Below are 12,749 nucleotides of genomic sequence, written 5' to 3' on the forward strand. Positions count from 1 at the left end.
AGGATTTCAGTTCTTGAAATTAGTGGTGGTCCAGGCTTGGTCTTCATCCAAGTAAAGAAATTTGAACCTCAAATTGAACCTGGAGTAGAACATAGCCTTTTAATTTTCTTCTGAGACTACCTGTCTGAAAAATCCTTCAAGAGATAGCTACTCTGGGGCTGGAGTGATAGCACAGCGGGTAGGGCATTTGCCTTGCACACAGCCAACCCGGGTTCGATTCCCAGCATCCCATATGGTCCCCTGAGCACTGCCAGGAGTAATTCCTGAGTGCAGAGCCAGGAGTAACCCCTGTGCATCGCTGGGTGTGACCTGAAAAGCAAAAAAAAAAAAAAAACCCGAAAAAAAAAACCAAAACAAAAGAGATAGCTACTCTGGTTTCTGCTATGTACACTGCTTTCCTTTGGACAAACCTTCCAATTGATCTACCGCCTATGTCGCTTGCTGCCAGCTGGACTCTTCCTGTTTCTCAGTGGAGAAACTTATGATTCTTCCCTAGCTCTGGGCTTGAGCTCCTCTCAGACTGCCCATCTGCTGTGCAAAGAAAGAAAGGGCTCCCAGAACCTAATACCTAATCCCAGAACCAGTGTGGTTGTAAGGATTCATTCATGCAGTTCACTTTTTGTTTATAAAGACCTGTCTACCCTGTTGGACTCTATTGCTAGTTGATGCTGCTAGTTTTCACATGAGTCTAGTGGACAAAATGTCCAATTCACGGCAATACTAGGGCAGATGCTGATAAGCCCATGAACAAAATACATCCTGAATCTCATAGTTTTATATTCTGATACCCATCATTTGGAATATATAGAACCAGGTCTTATGTCTATAGAAATGTAAATGTTAGCCACAGTTTGTTTATACAAATGTCTTTCAAGAATAAAACATTTAAAAACATAACATGGAATATATGTGTACATCTATGTGTGTGTGTGTGTGTGAGAGAGAGAGTATTCACTCAGAAGAAGAAGAAAGAATAGAGGTAGTAGCCCAGCTGTGTTTTCACAGGGCCTTCCATCAAGGCTTCCCTAGGAAGGTGGGGATAAAGGAACAAAAGGGAATCCTGTGCCTGAGGATCCCAAACTAGCTGGGAACATGCTGAACATTAAATAAATAAATAAATAAAACTTCTTAACTAAATGTTTGGGCTGGAGCGATAGCACAGCAGGTAGGGTGTTTGCCTTGCACGTGGCCGACCTGGATTCGATTCCTCTGTTCCTCTAAGAGAGCCTGGTAAACTACCTAGAGTATCCCACCCACGTGGCAGAGCCTGGCAAGCTACCCTTGACATATTCCATATGCCAAAAAGAGTAACAACAAGTCTCATAATAGAGACATTACTGGTGCCCGCTCGAGCAAATCGACGAGCAATGGGAGGACAGTGACAATGACAGTGACAGTGATAGCAAACTAAATGTTTTTTTTTTATTAGTTTTTATTGCATTACCCCCCTCGTGAGGTAGAGGCAGGTTGATGGGAGGAGTGGGCGGGAGGGCAAGTTGGAGCTGCTAGGCATTTTAAGAGCAGGATGACAAAACTGCGGGGGAGCTCAGAGGTAGGATCTGCTTTCTGGGGAACTTCTTAACCTAAGCGCCTTTAGTTCATGAGAAAACAAGGGGCCGGGTGCGAGGCTTTCCCGGGCCTCCATGCTTTCTCCCAGCACGGTATCGTAGCAGGCGCATCTCTCCAAGTCTGGTCAAACTGGATCATTTGGTGGTGCATCCATCAGCAACAGGCCTTGCAAGAGCTTCGTGCAACTGTCATTCTGCAAATGAGACTTGAACATGAACCGAACTTCGGTTGCTTTGAGGCGGGTTCGGAGTGACATAGGTTAGGTTCCTGAAGTCAGGGCAGATCAGCTTGCTGTGGCAGCAGCCGCGCTCTGGGTTTGTCCCCTTCCAGGCTGGCCCCTAAGTTCATCGCCAGGCTTGGACCCTCGGCGTGCTGCAGAGGAGGCCTTAGCGCCCCCGCTTCTCAGAACCCCCCGAGCCTGGGTGGGGTGGTCTGGGGCTGGAGGGCGCCTCTCAAAAGCTCCCGGCTGCGCAGCTGGAGGTCGTGCGGGGCTGGCGAGCAGACCCCTGGCCCTGGGCGATTCCCGACCCGAGCGCGCGCAGCAGCTCCTTGGGGCTGGAGGAAAGAGCCCTTGCCCGGCGTCGCCCGCTGCTAGCTGGGGCCGGTCACTTTCCTGACGCTAGTCGGGTAGGCCCGGGTTGCCCAGGAGCTTCTGGGCAGGGCCCGGGCAACTGCAGGAGGGCGTGGGCGTGGCTGGGCGCGAGGGGGCGTGACTGGGGCACGCGGGGCGGGGCCTAGAGGGGGTGCGAGCGAGGCGGGGGCGGGGCGGGAGAGAGTTGGGGGCGGAGCTCCGGGAGACGCCGCGGAGTCGGGCAGGCGGAGGCGGGGCTGGGGCGGGGCTGGGGCGGAGCTCCGGGGCGAAGCTGAGTCGGGCGAACTGGGACGGGTGAGGGGCGGGGCGGGAGCCGGGCGAGGGGCGGAGCTCCGGGGGGGGAGCGGAGGCTGTCGGCGAGGGGCGGGGCTTGGGCGGGGCTCAGGGCGGGGCGGGGGCGCGGCGCACCTTGCCGGGGCGCCCCAGCCTCACGGACCGCCTGCCCCTCCCGCCTGCTGCTGCCCCCGCCCTTGGGCTGGGGCCCGCGGCTGTCCCGCCCGGCCTGCGTGGGAGGCAATGGGTCAGCGCGGAAAAAGTGAATGAGGGCGGCGGCGCGGGACTCGGCTCCATGGACCCTGCGCGGGCTGCGGCGTGCAAGCCCCCCAGCGGGTAAGCGCTGCCTGCTTCGGGCTCGACTCGGCTCGGGGGTCTGGGGGTCGGGTCGGGGGGCTCGGCTCGGGTCGGCGTTCCGGGGGGCCGGGCTCGAGGCTCTGGGAGTCCGGGAGGCGCGGAGGCGGGGCGAGGGCAGCCCGGGGGTCGGGGCGCGTGTACTGGAGCCGTCTCTCGGGTGACCGTGCGGGTGTAGCCGTCCGGTCTGAGGTCGGGGCCGCAGACCCCCGCAGGGTCCCGGCTGGACGCCTCCTGGCGCGTCCCCACCCGGGTCCGTCTGGGGCGGGGACCGCCTGGGCAGCAGGAGCGGGAGCCCTACCGGCCTGCACCTGCTCGCGGGGCAGCGGCGGGGCTCGGGAGGGCCGGCCGGACAGCTGACCCCTCTCTCTGCAGCTGCGCCCCACGGACCAGCTCCGCCCTGGCTGCCCAGGGCTGGACAAAGTCTCTAAAGTGGCTTGCGACACCCCAAACAGCGAGCAGCCGAGCCACCGCACCAACCGAAAAACCGAAACAAACCAAAAAGTCTCCTGGGGTGCGGGGTAGGGGTGCGGGGAGTGAGCCTAACCGACAGGTGACAGAGGTTGGAGACCAAGGGATGCAGAAGGAGTGGAAGGGGCCCTTCCTCAGCCTGTGGGGGTTAGGGAATTTTTGCTGGACTAATAGCCCACAAGAAAATCAATGTGGGGAAACCCAGTTTGGGACAACCCAGTGTAGTAGTTATCCCCCAGAATGACGCAGGGGCATGTAAAATAGAATTCTAGCTGTAGCTTTCTTAGTGTTGAATGAACTCATTTAAAGAAGGCTGAATGGATTTATCGACTTTCTCCTTATACGTAAATATATGTGAAGAAATATTAAGTCAAGAAAACTTGCAAAGTGCGTTTGTAAAATTCTTGAAAAGAATTTTATGGAAGTGATAGAATGGCTCCTCCGGCTGGCCCTGCCCAGTGGAGTCAGCAGGAAATTCAGGCTGACTCTTCTCAGTTCCTCACTGTGAAGCCTCCCTCTGTCCCCAGGGAAGTGCAGAGAGAACCTCTGCTGTGGAGGAGCCAACATACCTGAAACTCCCATTCCTAACGCATTGGGTTTTGTTCCCTGCTCAGATCCACAGCATCTGATCTACTGGGTCTTACCAAGAAATGTAGACTGTTTTAACTTGTTTTGCCCCAGTTATCTTATCACCTGCCCTTTGTTTTAGTACTATTAATGGAGATACACACAAACCAATGGACTTAGATTTGCAAGAATGGTATGTTTTAGGAGTAAGAGCCTTAGTGCTTCGGGTAGTTTGCCTTAAATTTGGCCAACCTGGGCCTCAGTCCCTGGCACCCCATTTGGTCTGGGTACACTGCCAGGAGTGGTCCCTGAGCACAGAACCAGGAGTAAGCCCCAAGCACCCTCCCGGTGTGGCACAGAAACAAACAGTAAAACCCAAGCAGATATGCAAGGTTGATATGTTTTATACTAAGCTTTTGTCTTTCCTCTTGAACCTGCTCTGTAGCTTGGGCAGCAGAGTCTGCTGTGTGCCCTGGAGAATTTTTAGTTGCTTCGATTGATGACGCTCAAATCAAATTTTCAGTTAACCCATATTTTCATGTGTTATCAAACAGCTGATATACTGATTTTGTTATGATTAAAAAATATCAGTTCTCGGACTATTGTAGACAAAGCATAAATAATTTAAGGTCATTTCACATTAGGCAATAAAGTCTACAAGATGTTCTTCTTGAGGACTATTAAGGGAACAGATATGTTAGTTCAGATCAATCCATAAATATGGTTGAGTAAATTCTCGGTTGTTTCTGTTGCAAATGCAAGCTTAAACTTTTAGTTGGTTTGGAATTATTTTTATTAGTGGGCTTATTAAACCAATGATGTTGACTAATTTAACCGGGAAATTTTTCAAAAAGAACTTATTTTTAGAGGGAATTTTAGAGTTCAGTTACAGTACTAAGCTCTTTTGGAATATAAATCACTGCAAATGATCTTCTGGTGATGTCAAAATATAGTTAAGTCCATTTATAAGTTTATGAAGTTTATCCAGGTATTATAAAACACAGGGTTACATTTTCCATAGAGTCTTTATGAGTTAAACAGAATGCCTGGTGTGGTTTTTGTTTGTTTTGTTTCCACTATAGAGAAAACACATTTCTGTGGCACAGAATAGTTTCCAGTGACATAGTCAAAAGAGCTTATGCATTTGATCAATGAGTACATCTAGCACCATGATTATGTAAAAATTGGTGAAAATTTGGGGATAAGTTTTGTCTGAGTTTTTAGTAATTTAATCTAATTATTAGACCAAGAAAAAAATTTCAAAAAATTAACTGAAGTGGGTAACTTGAGCTGGCCTAGTCCTGTCAACACCCAACATATTATTGAGTCTAGAGTAAACATGGGCCTGCTACAATGCAAGCTTCTGTTTCAACTCTCACAACCTTACAGATATTCGTGGGATATTAACAAATATATACCAGAGAAAACAGCTTCAGTTTCTAGGCTGCTTGTTGTTATTTTTTTTCTCGAACGGTTTCTGAACTTTTGGGCTGATATATTTACATCTTTTAAGAAAGAATATATCATGGTTACATTAAATATCCATTTAATTTGAACTGTATTTCTTTAAAGATGCCACTTTTGAGCTTTTCTTTGTGTTGATAGTTCACTTGAGAAAGGAAAAGTGGGGCCTGGAGAGATAGTACTATTTGTCTTGCATTCATTCCACCCTCAGTTTTACCATGGTGCCCTCAAGAAGGGAGCCAGGATTAGCCCCAGGGCATCAGATATGGCCAAAACCCTTACCCCAACTCCGCACCTCCCAAGAGAAGGAATGTAAAATTAGAGAGGAATGTAAAAGTGGAAAATGTAAAAGTGAAAAAAGGAATGTGAAAGTGGGCCTGGACAGCAGAAGTCAGCGCTGTTTCTGTGTGCCCTTGGTCTCCCGAGCAACCCTTGCTCCACCAAGTGTGACCCAAACCTACCAACCCGCCCCTCCCCACCACACACATATACAAACACACACACACTGAAATAAGGATCTAGAACTAGGCATGACTGGAAGTGGAAAGTAGACTTAGGAATTTTATCGTTTGCATTTTTTAGGGAATTAGAAGATTTGGATATTTCCCTTAAACACTTATCAGGTGTTAATAACAGATGATGAAACTGAAGTATTTGGAATTTGTATACTATAAGATCTCTTCTACCCCTGAAATCTGATTGTATTGTCCTGGCTTTGGGGGCCTTGCCTACCTGTACTCACTGGCTTGGTGCTCAGGAGTCATGCCTAATGGTACTCAGGACAGGGTGCTACTGGAAATTGAACCTGGGACTCTTGTATGCAAAGCCTCATTTTAGTCCACAGAGCCATTTCTCCAGGCCCAGGTAATGTGCTTATGTGTGTGCGTTCTCCCATTCTCTCCTTGGTTTGTTCACCCACATTTTGTTCTGGATTTTATGAATTTTATAGGCTGGTTAATTTTAATGCTGTGGTTTTTCAGTGATTATTTTTTTGGTTTAGTTTGGTTTTGGGGGCCACACCTGGTGATGCTGAGGGGAGAGGGACCGTATGGGGTCCTGGAGATCGAACCCAGGTCAGCTGCATGCAAGGCGAGTATCCTGCTTGCTGAACTATTGCTCTAGTCCCTTCTGTTACATTTTAAGATCAAACATTTGATATTTGAAAGCAGTATATATGCATATATTTTATATATATAATATGCATAATATCTGTACTTTTTTCTACTTAAATATTTAATATTAATTCATACTCTTGATAACATTGATCATTTGCCTGTCATATCTTTTATGATAGCCATTTATCTTAGCGAATTTTAAATTGTACTCTTACCCTATGTATGCTTCCTTCTTTTATTTTACGTAGTACACGTGTATTGTCAACACCTCTTGTCAGCTTTCAGTACCTGCCCTACCAGCAGCATTGTGCCGAATCTTTCTGTGCACATAGTCCTCTGTTTTTCACCAGTATCTTTCTATACTAGCAGTCACCCTTTCTTTCCTTGTGTATCTCTTATCTGATTTTAGGTTCCAGACATAGTAATGATATATATTCTAGACTAGATTTTGCTGTGAACTCTGGTGTGACAAAAAGATAATGGGTCTCTAATAGTTTCTGTATATCTTACTTCCTATTAGTGGAGGTTCCCAGTCTTTGGAGTAAGCCCCTTAGGAGAAAGTCAGGGGAAACTTCTCTACTTCAAAGGTTTTAGCAAACTTCTAGCTAGCTAATTACTCCCAATTAAGTGTTACATTCTTTCATGGCAGGATCATGTCTTCTAAAAGTTAATTCCTATTTGAATAAATTTCATAGCCCCCAAACTTTATATTAAAAAGTAGATGTGGATGGGAGAAAGTTTTTGAAACAATATCTTCATTTAGACATTTAGATAGTTTTGATTAGATAGATTCCCAGACCACAAATGTGTTTCTGCAAACTCTGTTGTAGAGCTGAGGCCTACCTCCACCAAAATAAGTATAACTTGATAAGAGATTCTGATTGGTTTATGTAAATCATTGAAGTTCTTATACCTTTTAAAATAAAACAAAAAGACTGGAAACATAAGATCCAAACTACAACAAACCAAACTTAAAAATGTGTCTGCTAAGAATGCAGGCTGGGGCTGTGAGGAAAACTGGGTACACTAGAGGAGAGAAGTAGACACTGGTGGTGGGATTGGTGTTGGATCATATATCTAAAACTCAACCACTAACATCTTTGTAAATCACAGTGCTTAAAAAAAACAAGCAATAAAAACAACAAATAACACATGAGGCTTTGAATTTGTTCAATATTGGTGTAACAGAAAGCAAACAAGTACCACCAGCCCCCCCCCCCCAAAAAAAAAGAATACAACTGAGGAAGATAAATCAGGATTTTTTTTCAAATTTTTATTTTTTAAATGAATCACCGTGAGATATAGTTCCAAAGCTTTCATGATTGAGTTTCAGTCATACAGTGATCAAAAACCCATCCCTCCACCACCAATGTCTCTGATATCCCTTCCTCCCACTCCCACCCCACCCCATCCCCTGCCTCTATGGCAGTTTCCTTCTTTTTTTAAAAAAATTTTTTATTGACTCACCGTGAGAACAGTTATAAAACTTTCCAGTCTACGTTTCGGTCATACAATGACAAACACCCATCCCCTCACCAGCACACATCCTCCACCACCAAGAACCCCAGTACACACCCCCACCCCACCCCTCCCCTATGTGGCAGATGATTTCTACCTTACTCTCTTTCTGGTTTGATCACATTCAGTGTTTCAACAAAGGATCCACCATTATTATTTGGAATTTTCCCCAACATTCGGACCTGCCGAAAAGGCATCATTAGCTAATTTGTTTTCTATTGCTGATCACTTGTATCACTTGTCATCCCGTTGATCTTCGATTTGTTCGAGTGGGCACCAGTAACATCTCCATTCATCCCTGTCGCATGCTAGTATAGCCCAAAGGTATCTGCTCACTCCAGGAACAGGAAGAGTCTCAAACCTTTCATTCAGGGTTTTGACAAAGAAGTCTGATCATTTCATAGGTGGGTGGCCATGCGGTCTTTTGACATCCTGTAGAATCCAGTCGGTAACAACTCTAGTTCAGCGGTCATCTCTGAATCACATTACATGTCCAGCCCATCTGATTTTTGATGCCTTGGCAAAGGAGACAGCATCCCTGATTCTTGATCGTCAATGGAGGTCAGAACTCCGAATTCCTTCTCTCACTTGAGTGAAACGTGATACTCCAAGCATAGCTCTTTCGATTCCTCTTTGGGAGAACAGAATAGCATTCTCATCCTGTTTTCATAGAGCCCAGGTCTCTAAGGAGTATGTTAGTGTAGGAAGAACACTGGAGTTGAAAAGATGTGCCACATAGGCAGGGTGGGGTGGTGGGGGATAGGGTGGGGGTGGTGAGAGGGATACTGGGATCATTGGTGGAGATGAATAGGCACTGGTGGAGGGATGGGTAAACGATCACTGTATGACTGAGATGTAAACATAAAAGTTCATAAGTTTGTAACTGTACATCACAGTGATTCTCTATTAAAAAATTAAAAAAAAAATAAAAAAGATGTGCTCGGAGCTGGAGGTTCTTTGTCCACTTAACCATTTCTTTGACGCTCTTGAAGGTGTTCCATGCTGCTCTCTTCCTCCTGCACAGTTCAGTCGCCAAGTTGTTCCTCATTTTGAGTTCTCGACCCAGGTACACATAGCTGCTGCATTCAGAGATGTTCATTCCATTGAGAGTAAATGGAACATCAGGGACTAGTTCGTTTTTCATGAATATTGTGTTGGTGAGATTCAGCTGCAGACCGACCTTTCCAAACTTGTGGTTGAAGTCGGCCAGCATTTGTGCTGATTGGTCAGCATATTGCTGATATTAAGAGCGTTTTGTATTTCTGATATTTTAGTAATATGTTTGGAGGTATTTCTGCCTAAAGCTGCTGGGTTCCAAGATTGTTTTGTGTGCTTCTGGGGTCATGGCCGTTCAGGAGCCAGGAGCCGTTCATGGCTGGCAACTCAGGGCCTCATCGGGGCAGAGAGAGGGGGCGGTTCCACCCCCCCATCCTATGAGGCTCCTCCTGTCATGTCATTGCAGTCTCGTACCTGGCTGTCTCGTACCTGGCTCTGAAAAGGTGACGGCCACCGTGGTGCTGGGGAGAAAAGGCGGAAGGGACAAATCTTTCCTCACCTGGGATGGCACGGTGCTGTAGTTTAATGCTCGATCCAGATGCATTTCTGCCAGAAGCCACTGGGTTCTGAGGTGGTCTGTGTGCCTCTGGGATGATGGCCGTTCAGGAGCCAGGAGCCATTCATAGGTAGCAACTCGGGGCTCTTTGGGGTGGGGAGAGGGGCCAGTTCCACCCCCATCCCTTGAGTTCCCATGTGTTGCTGCTCTCTCTCTAGTTTTGGGCAGGGTCTGATGCTAGATCATTTATTTTCCAATGTTCACTTTGTATATCAGGAAAGGTTGTGTGAAACATAAGTGGCCGTGAGCTTCAGAGGAATAGTCCTGTAGCCACATACCAGAGCCACGCTTGTAGAAGCTCATGGTTGCTGAAATTCCATCTGGAGAAGGCGAGAAGACTGCACCTGCTCCATATGGGGGCCCCGGAGATATTGGCTTGGTATGGAGCCCAGAGAATTCTCCAGTGTTGTGGTGCCTTCTTAGCTCAGTTTCCTTCTTATGCTCTCTCTACTTTTGGTTATTACAGTTTGCAACACAGATACTAAAAGGCCATCATGTTTGGTCCTTAGTCTACTTTCAGCACACATCTTCCATACTGAGCAATCCCTTCAACCATCACTGACTTAGTGATCCCTTCTCTATCCAACTGCCTTCTCCCCCAGGTTATGAGGCAGGCTTCCAACCGTGGAGCAATCCTCCTGGCCTTTGTCTCTACTATCCTTGAGTGTTATCTTGTTTTTCTGTTTACTACTTTCTTCTCATCTCTCATTCTTCTCATCTCTTCTTTTTTGTCCAAGAACACAAATGAGAAACATTATCTTTGGGATACTTTCCCTCTAGATCAAGTATATGTGGACATGAAAATACTCTGCAGAGGTTTGTGATTCTAGGCTAAGCATCTTTCTGTAATCCACATGCTATATGCTTGACTTTAATACTGTTTGAATTTCTTCTTCCAAGGCAGACAGATGGGTAAGTGGGAAGAACATAGATTCAAGAAGACCAGGGTCCTCTGTGAGATGCATAGTATGAAGTATGCCCTCTCTGTGTGATCTCCTCCCCATGGCCCCTCCTAAGGGGCACTCTTCCTGTGTCCCTGCCCAGCACCAAGGATGCTTTCTGATAGGATCACAATGTTTTCTATCTGATCTGCAATTCAGGAACCACTGCACAGGTGCCAGGCTCATCTCAGGAACTGCATTTTTTTTAACCTTCTTTTAAATGTAAATAGGTGAGTTTGGTGAATGATCCCCTAGTGCAGGGTTTCAGGCCATGGAAACACTTCCTTCCTTCCTTCCTTCCTTCCTTCCTTCCTTCCTTCCTTCCTTCCTTCCTTCCTTCCTTCCTTCCTTCCTTCCTTCCTGTTTTACTTTCTTGCTCTTCCTTCCTTCCTTCCTTCCTTCCTTCCTTCCTTCCTTCCTTCCTTCCTTCCTTCCTTCCTTCCTTCCTTCCTTCCTTCCTTCCTTCCTCTTTCTTTCTTTCTTTCTTTCTTTCTTTCTTTCTTTCTTTCTTTCTTTCTTTCTTTCTTTCTTTCTTTCTTTCTTTCTTCCTTCCTTCCTTCCTTCCTTCCTTCCTTCCTTCTTCTCTTCTTTCTTTCTTTCTTTCTTTCTTTCTTTCTTTCTTTCTTTCTTTCTTTCTTTCTTTCTTTCTTTCTTTCTTTCTTTCTTTTATTTTTGAGGTAGATTTCCAATGAGGCACAGGGTGTTTTTATTTGTTTCGTTTTGTTTTCTGAAATGGGGGTAGTAGGTCAAATATGTTTGGGGACCTGCATGATCAGTGGATGAATGGTGGTGTTGCTGCAACCTCTGATGTGACCATTGACCATTGTCCTTCCTTAACTGGGACACCTTTCTCAAACTTTTGTCTAGGCCAAGGGACCTATTTTTTTTGCCCAGAGTTACTTGTATTCATTGGTCTAGCTATGGGTGGGGCTCCCCGCACTGAACTTTAGAGGCTCTTTCTTTGGTCTCAGAGAGTGTGGTCTTGACATGTTTTAGCCACTTCTGATTTATTGCTGGAAACCCTTCTGTGTGATAGGTTTTTCCATATTCTTATCTCTGATTTATTAAATTCTGAGATTCTCAGAGAGAATTTTTGGCAATGAGTGTGTCAGAGTTTATCAAATTTTCTCCACTTCCCGTTAATCAATATAAGATAATTTAAAGGCTTACTTGAACTACAACTGTATGATTTCACATGCTCCTAGAAATCCTAAAACACTTTTAAAAATGACTTTTAAAGAAAATTGTCACTTTCTCTTGCTTTTGCCAAACTACGTGACAAAGGTAAATTGGTTGTCACTAAAAGGTTTCAGGTGGCTTTGCTCAGATGTTGCCTGTCTCACTGTGTACCTTTTTCTACAGAGTTGGGAGAAGTTAGACATTTTAAGACACATAAAGGTACTATGATAAACAACCAAACATCACAGTGACTTAAAATCAGTTTTCTTTTAACATGTAAGGTTGCATCCTCAGAGCAGGATGCGTATTGTTTTTGTCTGAAGGTTATGTGAAACCAAACCCCAAGTGTAGGTGTAAGGTGGTAGGCTGTTTGGGAGGTGATTATGTTGTGAGGAAAAATCACCATGATGAGATTTTAGCTTGTGAGGGTTGAGCTTTTGCTTCTGTGATGAGAGAGGACCCTGCTGGCACCCTGATGTGGGGTTTCCAGACTTCAGAACTGTGAGAAACCATTTGTGTTGCCTTGAAGCCCCCATCCTCTCCTAGAGTACTGTGTTACAGAACTCCAAGCAGACTAAGACAAGGTGCCTGTCCACGCGGGCCCTGCTTCCATCTCTGACATTGCTTGAACTCCGTGAGCTCCAGTCTGACCCGAGGGTGCAGGGGCTGACAGGCAGGCGACTCACCTTTATTGTTAGGTTTCATCCACATGAGATGTCCTTCACCTGGGTTGACTCAGCCTTTTTGTTTTTCTCCTGTGCTAAAATATTCATAGGATAAGTCTATGAGGTAGCACTCATTAGGTTTGTATAGTTCGTTGGCAATGAGAACCTTCCTTTGTTGTACGTCCATTGCCACCATACTGCTCCCTTTCATCTGTATCTTTTATCATCTCACACTGAAGCCGTGTAGTCAGTAACCATCAACTCCTCAGTCCCTGACTGTCAATGTTCTCCTTTCTGCCTGCTTGCATTGGCCTCCTCTGTGTGCCTCCTGTAATTGAAATCATACAGTGCTTGTGATTGACTCATTTATTTTTGCATACTATCCTCAATGGTTTTTTTTGTTGTTGTTTTGTTTTGGGGCCATCCATG

At 45.9% G+C, this 12,749-nt stretch overlaps 1 protein-coding gene across 2 annotated transcripts in view; it reads left to right on the top strand.

The window, feature by feature from the left end:
* The first annotated feature begins 2,564 nt into the window (after positions 1-2,564).
* The window catches only part of COBL (cordon-bleu WH2 repeat protein), a 287,608-nt gene continuing 277,423 nt past the window's right edge, over positions 2,565-12,749 (top strand). For both annotated transcript variants that reach the window (XM_055126472.1, XM_055126473.1), the window contains exon 1: positions 2,565-2,770. In XM_055126472.1, the coding sequence (XP_054982447.1) occupies positions 2,730-2,770 (41 nt within the window). In that variant the 5' untranslated portion in view covers positions 2,565-2,729. The remainder of the gene's footprint in view (positions 2,771-12,749) is intronic.

Source organism: Sorex araneus, chromosome 2, assembly GCF_027595985.1.
Source record: "Sorex araneus isolate mSorAra2 chromosome 2, mSorAra2.pri, whole genome shotgun sequence".
Lineage (NCBI taxonomy): Eukaryota > Metazoa > Chordata > Mammalia > Eulipotyphla > Soricidae > Sorex > Sorex araneus.